Here is a 16,218-nt window from a genome sequence, read left to right as displayed (position 1 = left end):
TGATTGTATAGTCAATTTTCCTAACATCGTTGTTTGAATACTATCCTTTCCTCATTAATTGCCTTGGCTTCCCTGTCAAAAATCATTGACCATAGTATATGCAACAGTTTTTTTCCTGGGCTCTATTCTAGTATGTTGGCTTATGTGTCTGTCTGTATGCCAGAACCACACAGTGGTGATTACCGTAGCTTTGTGGTAAGTTTTGGAATCAGTAAGCGTGAGTGTTCAAGATTTATTATTTTTCAAGATTGTTTTTACTATCCAGGGTCTTGAGATTCCATTTTTATTTTTGGATGGGTTTTCCTATTCTGTAAAAAATCTCATCGGGATTATGATAGTGATTGCATTAAATCTGTAGATCGCATTGGGAAGTACTGACATCTTAATACCGTCTTCCAGTCCATGAACAAGGGGTGTGTCTTCATTTATTTATGTCTTAATTTCTTTCGCAATGTGTTGTAGTTTTCGTTGTACCAGGCTTTCACTTACTTGGTTAATTACTATTTTATTCTTTTTGTATTTTCCTCTCTTTGATACCCTTGCATATGGAATAGTTTTTGTGATTACCTCCTCAGGTTATTAGTGTATAAAAATGAAACAATTTTTAGGCCCTGGCTGGTTTGCTCAGTGGTAGAGCGTCGGCCTGGAGTGCAGGAGTCCTGGGTTCGATACCAGGCCAGGGCACACAGGAGAAGCACCCATCTGCTTCTCCACCCCTACCCCTCTCCTTCCTCTCTGTCTCTCTCTTCCCCTCCCGCAGCCAGAGCTCCATTGGAGCAAAGTTGGCCCCGGGCACTGAGGATGGCTCTGTGGCCTCTGCCTCAGGCACTAGAATGGCTCTGGTTGCAACAGATGGCTCTGGACACCCCAGATGGGCAGAGCATCGCCCCCTGGTGGGCATGCCTGGCGGATCCCGGTCCGTCACATGCGAGAGTCTGTCTGACTGCCTCCCCGTTTCCAACTTCAGAAAAATACAAAAAAAAAATGAAACTATTTTTGTGTTTTTTATCTTGTTACTTTGCTGAATTCATCTATTTGTTCTAACAGATCTTTCTGAGGGGAATCTTTAGTTTTCTACATGTAACATTTAGAACAGAGCTAATTCTATTATTCCTTTCTGATTTTCATGCCATTTCTTTCTTATTCTTGTCTAAATGGTCTGGCTAGAACTTCCAGTACTATATTGAACAGGAATAGCAAAAGTGAACATCACCTTGGCTGGATAGCTCGCTTAGTTAGAGCATTGTCCTGAAGTACAGAGGTTGCTAGTTCAATCCCTGATCAGGACACATACAGGAACAGCTCAATGTTCCTGTTTCTGTCTTTCTCCCTTTCTCTCTCACTGAAATCAATAAAAAATAATTTTTTTTAAAGTTAAAAAAACAAAGTGGAAAACCTTACCTTATTCCTGATCAAGAACATGTCTAGAGGGAAGGAAGTTTCCATATTTAAAAAGCCCATGAAGTGCCCAGCAGCATGAATGTGGGAGCAGGAAACACGGGCAGGTTTACACCAAGTCATTATTGCATAGAATATCAGGGTCAATAAATATGTAACTAGGCAGTCACATTCAAAGGATAGGGACTCAGAATGGCACCCAACTTAAATTCTGAGAAGTGGAAGACAACGGATCAGTGGTAGTCAACCAGGTCCCTACCGCCCACTAGTGGGCGTTCCAGCTTTCATGGTGGGCGGTGGCGGAGCAACCAAAGTATAAATAAAAAGATTTAACTATAGTAAGTTGTTTTATAAAGATTTATTCTGCCAAACTTAGTGAAAATCCAACATAAAGTACTTGGTAAGTAATTATTATTATATGCTTTAACTTGCTGTAACTCTGCTTTATAAATTTTATAAAGTTAGTTCTCTACTCTATAAATCACCGTTACTGTGGAACCGGTGGGCGGTTAGAAAATTTTACTACTAACAGAGATACAAAAGTGGGCGGTAGGTATAAACTGGTTGACTACCCCTGCAATGGACCCTGCCTTCAAAATGATGCAGCAATTCTTTTCAAATATTCAAGAATTCTATTCAGAGCCCAACTAAGAGTAGAATAAACTTTCAGACATTTAAAGTGTCAAGTAATGTTATCATCCATGTACACTTTTCAGTAAACAATGGGACATGTGATTATCCAAATAGAAAATGCTGACATGGCCTCCAGAAACAGGGTACCCAAACCAGAAAAGAGGGGTAGGGAATTGATAGACTAATGACAGAGGAAGTCCAGGACGACACCTGTACTGCACGTGGAGAGCAATGATTAAAGAGCTCCAGAAAGTTTTCTTTGGGAAAAAATAAACATTTTATCTGACAGTATAACCATACGGAAAATTAGAATCAGAGACATTTTACAGGCTTGGTGGAGGGTTTGGAATGTTTAATCATGGGTAACTTTCCAAAGGAAAGAAAAAAGTGAATTAATTACTTCAAGAAAAACAAAGAGTTCATAGTACCAAAGCACAAAATTACTGGTTTGATCCCTGGCCAGGGCACATACAGTAGATTGATGTCCGTGACTCTCTCTCTCTCTCTCCCTCTCTCCCTTAATCAATAAATAATTTTAAAAATATTTTTAATTATGTCAGAAAGGGAGTATCTTAGTATATTGTGATATAGCAGTGAATAATTACAATTAATACAATGAAAATAGTAAAGATAGTTTCATCCCAACTTGTGATTAACACAGTGGGAGAAAGCAGGAGGGAAATAGGGATGGGAGAATTGTAAGAAAGCTAAAATTCTTACGTACCATAAAAAAAAGTCAATTGACAGTGTCTTAAATTCATATATTAGAGGTAGAATAATCAGTTTTAGAAATGTGTAATACCAGAACAGCTTAAGATCTTATGGCAATACTTACCATTTTATAATGTTTATTTTTATTGATTTTAGTAACATAAAGTTTATGTATTTGGAGAAATGACTATATTACCCTTTAGGAAAGTTTCCACAAACATTTCTCCCAACTAATTTTTTTACTGATCTGTTAATATCTACTTCAGAAGCTCAGGATTATAGAAAAACAAAGTGGGACATAAAAAAGAATTAAAAGAGATTCTTATACCTCAAAAGTCATACAAGGAGCCTGGCCTGTGGTGGCGCAGTGGATAAAGCATCGACCTGGAACACTGAGGTTGCTGGTTTAAAACCCTGGGCTTGCCTGGTCGAGGCACATATGGGAGTTGATGCTTCCTGCTCCTCCTCCCCTTTTCTCTCTCTCTCTCTCCTCTAAAAATGAATAAATAAAAATAATTTCAATAAAAAAAATCATACAAGGAGTAAATAAAAAACATCTTTATAGAGGTCTCAAATATGGAAGAAAGTCTATTCTTTGTTTGCAAGATGAAAATAATATTCTCTGCATGCATGTAAGAAAAAAGATTAGTTCTTGCAGTTATACAGTTGGCCCTCCATATCCATGGGTTCCACATCTGCATTCAACCAAGTTCATATTCAACCAACCACAGATCCTAAATATTAAAAAAAAATAGTTACGTTGTGCTGACGTAGCTAGGCCTACCTACAAAGGTTGTGTCTGTACTGAACATGTGCAGATATTTTCTTGTCATTAGTTCTTAATAACAATTATTTGCTTAGCATTTACTATGTATTATAGATTATAAGTAATCTAGAGATAATTTAAAGTATAATGGAGGATGTACATAAATTATAAGCAAATATAGGACTTGGGCATCCACAGATTTTGGTACCCAGGTGGGTCCTGGAACCAAGCCCCACAAATACCAAGACCTGTTGGTACTATATTTTTATGGAAGGAAGAAAGTAAGTATAAGCTGTAGTTGAAAAACTACCAGTTTTGACTGGCCTTGGTGTCACAATGGATAGAGCATTGGCCTGGAACACTGAGGTTGCCGCTTCAAAACCCTGAGCCTGCCAGATCAAGGCACACACAACAAGCAGTCAATAAACAACTAAAGTGAAGTGAGTATGAGTTAATACTTGATGTTCCTCCGCCTTCTCCCATCTCTCTGTAAAATCAATAAATTTAAAAAAAAGAGAAAAAAGAAAAGAAACCAGTTTGGGTTATTGAAACATTAAGAAAACAAAACAAAAATAGTATAAAATATCTTTTATTTACATAATTTATATCTATAGAACATAACTGCTTTCTTTAGAACAAGAAAATTTACAAATGACAGATATTGCTTTTTTGTCAGAAACTTCTTCAAGCAAGATAGTATGTACACATGGTCAGTTCTATTTTAGATCATATAGTGGTAAATAGTGAATATTCATATTTTTATCTGTGCCTCAGTCATTTACCAACAAATCAGGCTTTTAAACCATCACGTTCACCATTTCCAAAGACAAATATTCAGGAGGAAAAGTCAAGAAAAAATGAAGACCTTGAATCATCTCTCCTTTAAAATTTATATAACACAAGTTCTTCCTAACGTCATCTTTACATGAATTAGATTAAACACAGATGTGAACAAATCTTTGCACTTTAAAAGGTAAATAAATACAATAATTTATTTTCCCCAAGATTAGTTTTAAGAATATAACAGTAGAGTAATTGAGCTGGGTGACTTGATTCTCTAATACAACAGATGTCCGAAAGATAAAATTATTCTTTATACAGTAATAAATTACATCTTTCATAAAATTAATGCACTGTATAGATGAGTGAAGTAGACATTAACAAAGTTTAAACATATATTATAAAAGAGATAAAATAATACATTAATTGTGCCAACCTAACACTCAAATTAACACTAATCAAAAGAAACCTTTTCAGAATGCAACTTTTAAAAGTTTATAAAGACAGGGCATTAATACAGCAATGTGACTTACTACCATGACTCTTGTAATCACATGAAATATACACCTACAGAGAATTCCACTGGGATTTATAGATCCTTATGATGAAAAATTTCAACTGTAAATTTCATGATAAGAAAATGGAGGGGAAATCCTCTAATATGAATTGTTTTAATAAATTAGCATGATTGGCAAAAAAAAATTAGCATGATTGTTGTACTCCTCCTGAGCCATATGTTATTTTACTAATGACCTTTAAAACTGCCTACCATTTTTTCTTCAATATACAAACACAATTATCTAGACAATAAATTATCTTCCCAATTGAAATACTGATCGACAGTTTTAACTGTTAGGCACAACATGTATCACTTTGAAGACAAATATCTCATAGATAAAACGTCAGCACCTTAAAGTAAGAAAATTACTTTCTCATGTTGAAGGTCAGACTGAAGGCACAGTCTGGCCACGTCCATCATTTAAGTGTAGTCTGTGGCGGTTTTCCACTGAAATGGCAGAGTTCAGTAGTTGCCACAGTGTCCAGCGTCCATCTTGCCAAAAAACTCAAAAATATTTTATAGAAAATGTTTCTGACTTCTAACGTAATGTGTTATCAACTCAGGATAAATCTTCCTTTGAAAAGTTTAATTTGAACCACATCAAAGATCTGCTTGGAAGAATAATAAAATTACATGTGTAAATCACAAAATTGAAAACTCTTAAATTTACATTGATAATCACTGACTTTAATAGTCTTATCTTATTTCCTGTTTTTAATATCACAATTATGTTCCATACTTAATGGCCTAAGTATTCCTTAAGCAGAATTTAATGGGGGAAAAACTACCAAGAAATTGGTTCTTATAAAAAAGGAATGTGTGTCTAAGTGTATGTGTGTGTAAAGGAGATTGAGTTTTGTATGGGTATGGTCTCATAAATGAAGGTAAGAGTTTTTTCCCCCATACAAATCCTGAGATTATCCAAGAAATAAGAAAAACAAAATATTCACAGTACAAAGTGAATATACTACACAATGAGACAAAAAGTATTAAAACATACACACTACCCAAATACTTTTAGTTATATCACTTTAAATATCTTTAAAATTAAAGAGGGAAATGGGACAAACAAAATTGTTAATATCTTCTTTACCCATAATCTGAGGGATGAAAATAAAACTGAATATTCTTTTAAATAAAAAAATTAAAAATAAATAAGATTCTTGATGTTTCATCTTTAAATAATAATAAGTTTAAATACTAGTTCTTCAATTGGACTAATTTTAACATGAATTAGAAAAATACATATTTAAAGTCAGTCAAATAGCTGATAATAGAAAAGATTTTAACAATTCACTTTCATATACTTAGAGGCAACTTAAATGGCCCTAATCACCCAAAGAAAAATCCAAACAAACAAACAAAAAAACCTTTACAAAAGTAGTTCGCTAAGTGTTAAATAGAATCCACCTCCAAATACGTCTGGCACTGTGATTTATACACACATGATCCAAAATTTCCAGGTGTTTTCAGCACGGGAAGAGTCAAAATGTAAACAAAAGTTGCAATTTCTGTGTGAGAAAGCAGTCTTAATTGCATGATACTTCCAAAATGCTGACTCAGTTAGAATAAAAGGAACCTCAGCAATGTTTCCCACTGATTCTAAAACTTCAAACTCATTAATATTCAAAATCAAAATAAGAAAACCAGACATGACACTTTATTCTAAGTACTGTTTTGTTGGTATATTCGACTGTAGAAATTCTGACTAAAAAAAAACAAAACCCTTTCATTCTATTTCATCCACTTCGATAAAGATATCATTGAAGAAATATTCAGAGACTGTGGTTGGCTCCTTTTCAAGCGCCTTCTTTTGGACACGTTTACATTCTTCTTTCGGTAAGGAATGATCACAAGAAACCTAAAAAGGTAATAAAATAAGTATGTAATATAACATTTATATATTGGTAATGGTAGTCTAAATTGATAGCTGTTTAAAAAGCAATATAGCATAGAGGAGTTTTATATATGTTCATACTCACTGATCCAATAATTTCATTTCTATACTATTATTTTAAGAAAATAACCCTAGCCTGACCAGGTGGTAGTGCAGTGGACAGAGCGTCAGACTGGGATGCAGATGACCCAGGTTCAAGACCCCGAGGTCACCAGCTTGAGCATGGGCCCATCTGGTTTGAGCAAAAGCTCACCAGCTTGGACCCAAAGTCGCTGGCTCGAGCAAGGGGTTACTCAGTCTGCTGAAGGCCCACAGTCAAGGCACATATGAGAAAGCAATCAATGAACAACCTAGGTGTTGCAATGCGCAACGAAAAACTAATGATTGATGCTTCTCATCTCTCCTTTCCTGTCTGTCTGTCCCTGTCTGTCCCTCTCTCTGACTCTCTCTGTCCCTGGGAAAAAAAAAAAAAGAACCCTAAAGACAGTAAAAGTTTTATGAATATCAAAACCTTTGTAGAATTAATTATAATAATAAAAATGGAATCAACAAGTTAACACCAGATATATTAAGTTAACCGTAGTGTACCTATGATCCATTACATCACCCTAATTTCCATGAAAAAATTTTAATAAGCAGTAAAAAAATGGCAGACTCGTGGAACAGAACAGTACCCAAAGAAATAATCAAGAAACAATCCTATGAAGAATTAGCATACATATAAAGCTATAAAAAATTAAGAAAGCATAATATTGGCACAGTAACACATACATCAGGTAAAACAGAAAACTAGAAATATTCACAAGACATATGGGTGGAAATTTAGAACATGATAAAGGCTATATCTCCCCCCAAATTAAAGATGGATTATTCAATAAATGATGGACAACTGTATAACAATCTCAGGGAAAAAAGTAAGACCTATACTTCACCAAAATAAATTCTAAATGGATTTAAAGATTTAAATATAAAAATATTTTTTTAAATCTATAAAACACCATGGGAAAACTTTGAAAATCTGGATCAGGGGAGAAAGAGTGTCTTTTTAAATGACAGAAAAACCAGAAGCCATAAAAGACCGAGAAATTCACCTATGTAAAAATAAAAAATTAGACACTGGCTGGCTGGCTCAGCAGATAGGGTGTCACCCTGGAGTGTGGATGTCCCAGGTTTGATTGTTGGTCAGGGTACAAAGGGGAAGCAATAGTCTGCTTTTCTCCTACTCCCTCTCTCCATTCTCTCCATCTTCCCCTCCCCCAAAGAGTGTTTGGATTCACTCTCTCATATGTTTACCCTCTGCTTGTTTTGTCACTTTTGTTTATTTTTACAAACTATCCTAGAGGACATCTCCTGGTTTAGTCCCTCTTCTGGATCTCCCTTCTACATTCTCCACTGGGTAGAGAACTTTTATTTTCAAGGGTCCTTCTCTGACTTTGCTCCTACCGCGATCTCATTCTTTGCTTTTGCTTTGTTATTCTGTCTCTACACTGAAAAGCCCTGAGTGAATGGTGTGTGAAAGAGGATCTCAGGTGCATGTGCCTGAGTTTCCAGTTTGTGGCTCCAAACATAAGCCACGGAGCCCGAGTGGGCCCTAACCTGTGGTTCCGTGGCAACCTCATACGACTCAGGGCAGTATTAGGCATGGCTTAATCCGAGTCGGATTTTTATACCGGCCTGCCAATGCTAAGAGGCACCTAAATTCCCATGAGAGACATGGCCAGGTGGGCATCTGTGTGGTCCCTTTTTTAAGGGGCACTCAACCTTTGTTTGTCCTTACTCTGTTTCCCATTTAGGACAGAGTGCAGTGACGGACTTCTTAATTGATCACTGAACATCACCACGAATTTTGATCCCATTCCTCCTGCTATCCATAGCTATTGTGACAGTCAGTTTTCAACGGGTGGAGGTTCTAGTACCCCACAGACACCCTTTCAGTGCATGCTTAAGAATTTTAAGTTGCGATTTTCTGATGATTATGGTGTAAAATTGTCTAAAGTTACATAGAAAACTCTGTGAATTAAAGTGGCCAATTCTTAGAGTAGACTGGCCCAGGCAGGGATCTCTAGACACAGGGAAGGTACGAGCAGTCTGGAATATTGTAACTGGGGATCCCGGGCACCCCAACCAATTCCCTTACATTGACCAATGGAGAACTTTAATACAAAACCCACCATCTTGGCTAAAAGGTTGTGCCATGAGCTCAGAGTAAAAGGTTTTGTTAGCCTGGGCTGCCAGAGGCATCTCAAAGCAGCCGCCTGTACTTACTGCAGGCAACCTCTGAGGATTCTGAATTGCCACCCCCATATCCCCTCCAGCTCCAGCCCCCATATTCCCTCCTCACACTCACACTCAAACCCGGAGGGAAGACTCAGAGGAGGCATCAGCCCCTCCTGTCCCTGTTCTGCCTCTCAGAGAAGCCCCTCTGGGGGAGGGCCGTGAAAGGAAGCAGCCATTCCTAGTTTATGTCCCTTTCACTTCAAGTGATTTGTATAATTAGAAAGCCTGAAATCCTTCTTTTTCTGAGAAACCTCATTCCTTCATTGGGTTATTAGAATCTTTCATATCCATCGCCCTATGTAGGATGATTGCCAACAACTCCTCGTAACCTTGTTCAATCAGAGGAACCAGAAAGAATTAGGACAGAAGCCAGGAGGGCAGCGCTTGGAACCAGAAGGGGCTCGCTAGAGGAAAACAAGGATCATGTTAAGAAAATGCTTCCCTCTGCAAGGACCCAATGAGACCCAAACACCTCTGATGGAAGGGAATCTTTGGACATTTTTCACTGTTTTCTGTTAGCAGGGATAAGGCGGGCAGCTAGGAAGCCTATGAATTTGTCAAAAGTATCAGAAACCATACAAGGGCCACAAGAATCTCTGGCAGCTTATCTACAAAGACTGCAGGAAGCATATTGGGTATATACCTCTATAGACCCACACGCAGCTGAGAATGCAAGGGTGATTAACGTAGCACTTGATTCAATATCAGCTCCAGACATCAGAAAGAAGCTACAAAAATTAGAGTTTTTCAGGGATGAACTTATTGCAGTTAGTTGAAATAGCTCAAAAGGTTTTTAACAGAGACCACAGGAGTCACCCGCAGCCTACTTAGAGAGACTACAAAAATTAGACGGCTTCCCTGGAATAAGCCTTTAAAAAGGTAGAAAGCCACAAAAGCATCGGCTGCTAAATAAAGCTAAATGCCTTAGAGGAGACATTGCCTCTTCCTCACTCACATCACCCTGTTTGGCCCCTAAGATGGCCAGTTATTCCTACTCCTAAAGGCAGGAATAATCTAAGACAGGCTCAGTCAAAAAGGGGCCATCAGGAGAAAACTTAAGAACCAATGCAGGGGCTTGCTCACCTGAAATAGTGGCCTTCATTCACTGTCCAGGGCAGCAACGGGGGAACTCCACAGAAGCCCAAGAAAACCGAGCAGCTGATGCTGCCACCAAAAAGGTAGCCCTAAAACCAGTAGGGCCTCTTGACATTCTATTGACTGTTTCAGACCTACAGCTCCTTACTACCCCAGAATACACCAAGGACGACCGAGCCCTTGCAGCAGAAAAGGGAGCACACTTAAACTCTGAAGGGTGGCTAATCCTCCCAGACGAGAGACCTGAGGTCCTTCGGAAGAATAACAGGAGATCAACTCCACCAGGCCACGCACCTTGGGTACACTAAGTTGAACTATTAAGGAAAAACTACTGTTTACCCAAATTAGACTCTATAGTAGACAGCATAGTATCTAAATGTTTAACTTGTGCTGAGGTAAATAATAAACAAGGAAAAAGACCTCCTATAGGTATAAGGGCTAAAGAAGCAAAACCAGGAGAGCACTAGGAAGTAGATTTCACTGAGGTTAAACCCCCAGCAGCAGGGTACTGTTACCTCTGAGTGTTTGGAGACACCTTCTCTGGCTGGGTAGAGGCCTTTCCTACTAAAAAAAGAGACTGCCGTCACAGTTGTTAAGAAGCTCTTACATGAAATTATACCCCGGCTTGGGGTGCCTTTAACCATAGGTTCTAATAATGGACCTGCTTTTATTTCTAAGATTTCACAATTAGCAGGAAAAAATTTAAATATCAACTGGAAATTACACTGTGTCTACAGGCCTCAAACCTCAGGACAGGTAAAAAAAAAAAATGAATTGAACTTTAAAAGAAATTTAACTAAATTCATTCTAGAAACTGGTGAAAACTGGGCCAATCTACTACCCCTGGCTCTGCTGAAAGCTAGATGCACCCCCTGCAGGGCAGGATTCACCCCGGATAAAATTGTATTTGGCAGGGCAACACCCCTTCTCCCTAAGCTCCATGATGAGTTTCTTGCCAAAATCCACAACACTTCAACAACATGCCCTGCTCCAGCCACAAACCGGAAGCTGGCTGGTCCACTTACAGCCTGAGGAACTTCACTATAGGGCTCCTTATAATTGAACTTTGGGAAAAGAGGGAAACTAGAGTCCAAGGAAAGCCAGAACAAGTAATCTTAAGGTTCGATGCATGTGCCGTTATGAGTCATACTGAAAGGGGGTGTAGGTCCCTTGGCCAGGAGAGAAGCTACAAGATAAATGAAAAGTATATATTTGCTCATAGCTACCCCTGTAGAATAACTTGTGAATATTGGTCATATGTCCAATAGACTACTTTGAAAAAAGACACTTCCAAAAAGAAGAATATTTTACAAGAGAATTGCCTATTACTAACAGTTGTCACTGAAGGTTAAGGTTTTTAAAAATTAAGAATTCTTATTAATTAGAAAGGAATTATATAGTTAATGATAAAAGGTATAAGGTATAGAGATACTTTTGAAAGGTAAAAGAAAAGTAAGTTATTGTAAAAGCTAGTTATTTCTGAATAGTGAAGAGGATTTGTGTAAGTTGCAGAAGGTTTGTGCAGGTTATAGGAGGTTTGTACAAAGGAAAAAAAATTAAGTAAAAAGAGAACTTCAAATAGGAGACTACAAAGATGATGAGTAGCCCCCAGAAATGATAATCCAATACTGTAAACCTGCCACCTGGGCAGAGGATGGCTTTTGGGGATACCATACCCCCATTTACATGTTAAACCAGATTATCCAACTGCAGGCAGTCTTAGAAACCATTACCAGTGAGACTGGGAGAGCCCTCCCAGTGCACATCAACAGACTCAGATGAGAAATGCCATCTACCAAAACAGGTTGGCAGAAGGAGTATGTGGGAAATTCAATCTCACCAATTATTGCCTACAAATAGAGGACCAAAGCCAGGCATTAAGGACCTTGTCCAAAAAAAAAAAAAAAAAGACAAGACTAGCATGTGTGCTTGTGCAACTTTAGCACAGATAGGACCCCAATAACCTTTCAGGGAAATAATATTCAGCTTTTAGTAGGTTTAAAACTTTAATAAGAATAGTTTTACACTATCAAGAAATCCTCCAGGAATTAAAAAAAAAAAAGGTAAGAGTCCAATATAATAAAAAGTTATAATTCTCAGAAGACAGTATAACCCACAAGCTACTCAGGACCTAAACCCAGATCTAGAAGAATCAATGATTTGACTCTATGTACAGAAAACCAGTAGGGAATGAAATGAAACAGTAAGACGTTTAGCAAAACTGACTTTCTTACTTTCTCTAAACAACTCCCTACTACTGGACTTGGGGCTAGTTTTACAGGTTGTGGCCTGGGGGTAGTTTTGCAAGGTTGCAGATGTGCCCAGAATGTTTCTCCCGGAATTAATTCTATAGATAACACTAGGAAACAATTTTTTTTTCATTTTCTGTTGCATGAGGTTTTAGAACGTTTTCTATATATTTATGCAATTTTAATTTCTTTTTGTTACAGTTAATGGCATGCACTGGTTTTTAAATTGCAGTTAAAGGGCAACAACTCTTGGATTAAACATAACCACAAGGCAATTAATGTTTTACAAACATCACTTTTACACAATTGTAGTTGTTTTTAAATGTAAAAAATTATTATCTGATAAAAACACCCTCTTATTTTAAGACTGAATCATGGCTTCTTCGAGTAGGCGTAAATGTAAGAATAGTCCTGACACCTTCTGTTATATATGTGACTGTTACACACTTCAATGTCAAAGGCGCAATATTTCATCATTTGTGACACGTGTATATATTGCCTATTTTCAAGTTCCCCTTGGCGATCAAGACAAGAATTGGGTTCCTCATATTGTGTGTCATGATTGTGAGAAAATGCTTCGTGACTGGACAAAAGGAAAACGCAAAGGAATGCCTTTAGGTATTCCCATGGTTTGGCGTGAACCTTAGGACCACAACAGTGACTGTTATTTCTGTCTGATCCATACAAACGGCATCGGCAGGAAAAAACGGCATATGATCGCATATCCTAATATTCCTTCAGCAATATGACCTATATTGGTTTTATTTCTTCTAAGAATGAAAAAAGTGAACATGATGATCAAGTGTATTTTGATAAGAGGCATGAGAAAATGGTTGTAGAATCTGAAGGGTCTTCTTCTGGTGCCAAGCGGTCATTAACCCCTCAGCAGGTTAGCTAACCTGAATTGAATGACTTAGTAAGAGATTTGGGCCTATCAAAAAAAGCAGCTGAGTTATTAGCCTCCAGGCTTCAAGAAAAGAATGCACTTCACTGGTCAACTAAATTATACTGTTTCAGTAAGCATGAACAAATTTTTGTAGACTTTTTTCCCGAAGACAAACACTTTGTTTACTGTCATGATATCAGTAGTCTTCTCAGCCAGCTGGTTGTTACCACTTATAGTCCAACAGAATGGCGGCTATTTCTTGACAGCTCTAAACGGAGTCTGAAATGTGTTCTCCTACACAATGGTAATGTTTATGCAGCGGTTCCAATTGGTTATTCAACTCATCTGCGAGATTATAATGACATAAAAATTGTCTTTGACTTTCTGAAGTATGAGGAGCATAACTGGATCATTTGTGTGGATCTTAAAATGGTAAATTTCCTGCTAGGACAACAGAGAGGTTTTACAAAGTATCCTTACTTTCTGTGTTTGTGGGACAGACAAGCTCGGGAGAAACACTGGACACAGAAGGAGTGGCCGAAAGGTGAAGCTCTGGAAGTAGGGATGCAAAATATTGGGAATGAACCTGTAGTTAATCGAGACAGGATCATTTTTCCCCCACTTCACATCAAACTTGGCTTAATAAAGCAGTTTGTTCAGGCTTTGAATAGAGAAAGTGAATGCTTTCAACATATTATTTCTGCTTTTCCTGCCTTGTCTCTGGAAAAGATAAAAGCAGGTGTATTCAATGGACCTCAAATTCGAACCCTCATATGTGACGAAGAATTTGCCAGGAAGATGAATAAGGAGGAGAAAGCAGCATGGCAGTCTTTTGTGGCAGTTACAAAGAACTTCCTTGGAAACAAAAAAGCAGAAAACTATGAACTTCTGGTTCAAAGGATGCTGTTGGCTTTCCGCAACATTGGATGTAACGTGAGCGTTAAGATTCACTTCCTGAACAGTTACCTTGTAAGTTTCTGGAAAATCTTAGAGCTGTTAGTGATGAGCAGACTACTGCTGGAGCATCCAATAAGATTGTCCTCAACAAGTACACAAATGCAAGAGCTACAAATGCAAATTTTTGCCTGAATAGAATTTAAATAAGTTTTGGGCAAATTTTATGATTAAAATAAGTGTTTTAATATGTTCTATTTCAAAATTGTGGACAAATTCTGATGCAATCTTTTAGTGTATTAGTGTATTTTTTGCATTATACATATTATTATATTTTCACAAAGATGATGCCCAAGAAGACATTCTACTTCATTATGTTACACTAAATGTTGAAAATTTTACAATAAGATGAAAACCTAAAATCTTGAATTGCAAAAAAACTGTAGCTGCAGAGAAAAACTAATGTCAGATTTGAGATCAGCACACTTGAATTAGGTAAGAAAATTTTGCAACAAAAATTTTGTTCCCCAGTGTATTGTAAATGAGTTTGTTTCACTGCTTTGTTTTACTGCTAGGCTTCCCCTCCTCCCCTTACCCTATTTTGCCTTTAAAAACCTGCTACTGAGTATGTTTGAGGCCGTGAGTTTTTTCGGAATGCTAGCTCCTTCGTTGCTCACTGGTTTTTGAAATAAAGACTCCTAAATTGATTACTTAATTGTGTGGCAAACATCTGTTTCTCACTGTTCAAGTATAACAGCATCAGTTGCAGGGTGGATCCCAGTCACGGCGCATGCAGGAGTCTGTCTCACTATCTCCCCTCCTCTCACTTAAAAGAAATAAAAAAATAAGCCTGACCAGGTGGTGGTGCTGTTGATAGAACGTTGAACTGTGATGCGAAGGACCCAGGTTCAAAACCCTGAGGTCACAGATTAAGCGCCGGCTTATCTGGTTTGAGCAAGACTCACCAACTTGAACCCAAGGTTGCTAGTTTGAGCAAAGGGTCATTCAGTCTGCTGTAGCCCCCTGGTCAAGGCACATATGAGAAAGTAATCAGTGAACAATTAAGGTGCCGCAACGAAGAATTGATGCTTCTCATCTCTTTCCCTTCCAGTCAGTCTATCCCTATCTGTCCCTCTCTCTGTCTCTGTCACAAAAAATTAATTAATTAATTAAAATAAAATAAAAAATGTCTGCCCTAGCCAGATACCTCAGTTGGTTAAAGCGTCATCCCAAAGCACAGAGGTCGCTGGTTTGATCCCCAGTCAAGGCGCATGCAGGAACAGCTCAATGTTTCTGTTTCTCTCTCTCTCACTCTCTCTCTCCCTCTCTCCTTCCTCTCTCACTAAAATCAATAAAAACAAAATTCTTTTAAATGTCTATGCAAAAACCACCATAAACAAAATCAAAGGACAAATGACATAGAAGACAAAAAAATCTGCAATGTATAAATAAAGCTACAAATCAGTATGAGAAAAACTATAACCCAAGGCTTTATAAAGTCAAATGACATGAACAGATGGCTCACAGAAAAAGCAAAAATAACTTAAGTACATAAAAAGATGTTCAACCTTACATGTGTTCATCAAATTTATGATAATAAAACTAAAAAAAAATTGTTAACATGTCTGTGAGAGGAAAACTCTCATCTCCTGAAAAGAATAAAAACTGATATAATCCCTATGGAGGACAATCAGCCAATATCTGTTCAAAGATTAATCAGTCCCTTTGACCAGCAATTCTATTTATAGGAAATTTAACCTGAAGATAAATATATAAAATGGCCCATTTATAAGTTATGTACATTGTTTGAAATAGCAAATAATTAAGATTAACCTCAGTATGAGACCAATATTACTTTATGGTATATCCAAATAACAGAATAGTATGTCATCATTAAAAATAATGACAGCACTCTTGGACACTTATTCCTAAAAAGTGAAAACAAATACCTGTATATGAATGCTCATATCAGCTTTACTCGTTAATAGCCAAAACTGAAAACAAGCCAGATGTCCTACAATGAGTAAATGGATAAACAAACCTGATACATCCACACTCTGGAATATTATTCAG

General features: G+C 37.5%; 1 protein-coding gene across 6 annotated transcripts in view; it reads right to left on the bottom strand.

The window, feature by feature from the left end:
* Window positions 1-4,081: 4,081 nt before the first annotated feature.
* BDP1 (B double prime 1, subunit of RNA polymerase III transcription initiation factor IIIB) overlaps window positions 4,082-16,218 on the bottom strand; it is a 126,675-nt gene continuing 114,538 nt past the window's right edge. For 4 of the 6 annotated variants that reach the window (XM_066376574.1, XM_066376590.1, XM_066376604.1 and 1 more), the window contains one exon: window positions 4,082-6,708. In XM_066376574.1, the coding sequence (XP_066232671.1) occupies window positions 6,577-6,708 (132 nt within the window). In that variant the 3' untranslated portion in view covers window positions 4,082-6,576. Of the gene's footprint in view, window positions 6,709-15,352; window positions 15,488-16,218 lie in introns of those variants that run through there. The other 2 variants (XR_010750272.1, XM_066376612.1) reach the window with 2 other exon arrangements.

Source organism: Saccopteryx leptura, chromosome 1 (genome assembly GCF_036850995.1).
Source record: "Saccopteryx leptura isolate mSacLep1 chromosome 1, mSacLep1_pri_phased_curated, whole genome shotgun sequence".
NCBI lineage: Eukaryota > Metazoa > Chordata > Mammalia > Chiroptera > Emballonuridae > Saccopteryx > Saccopteryx leptura.
This window is presented reverse-complemented; position numbering and strand designations above follow the sequence as displayed.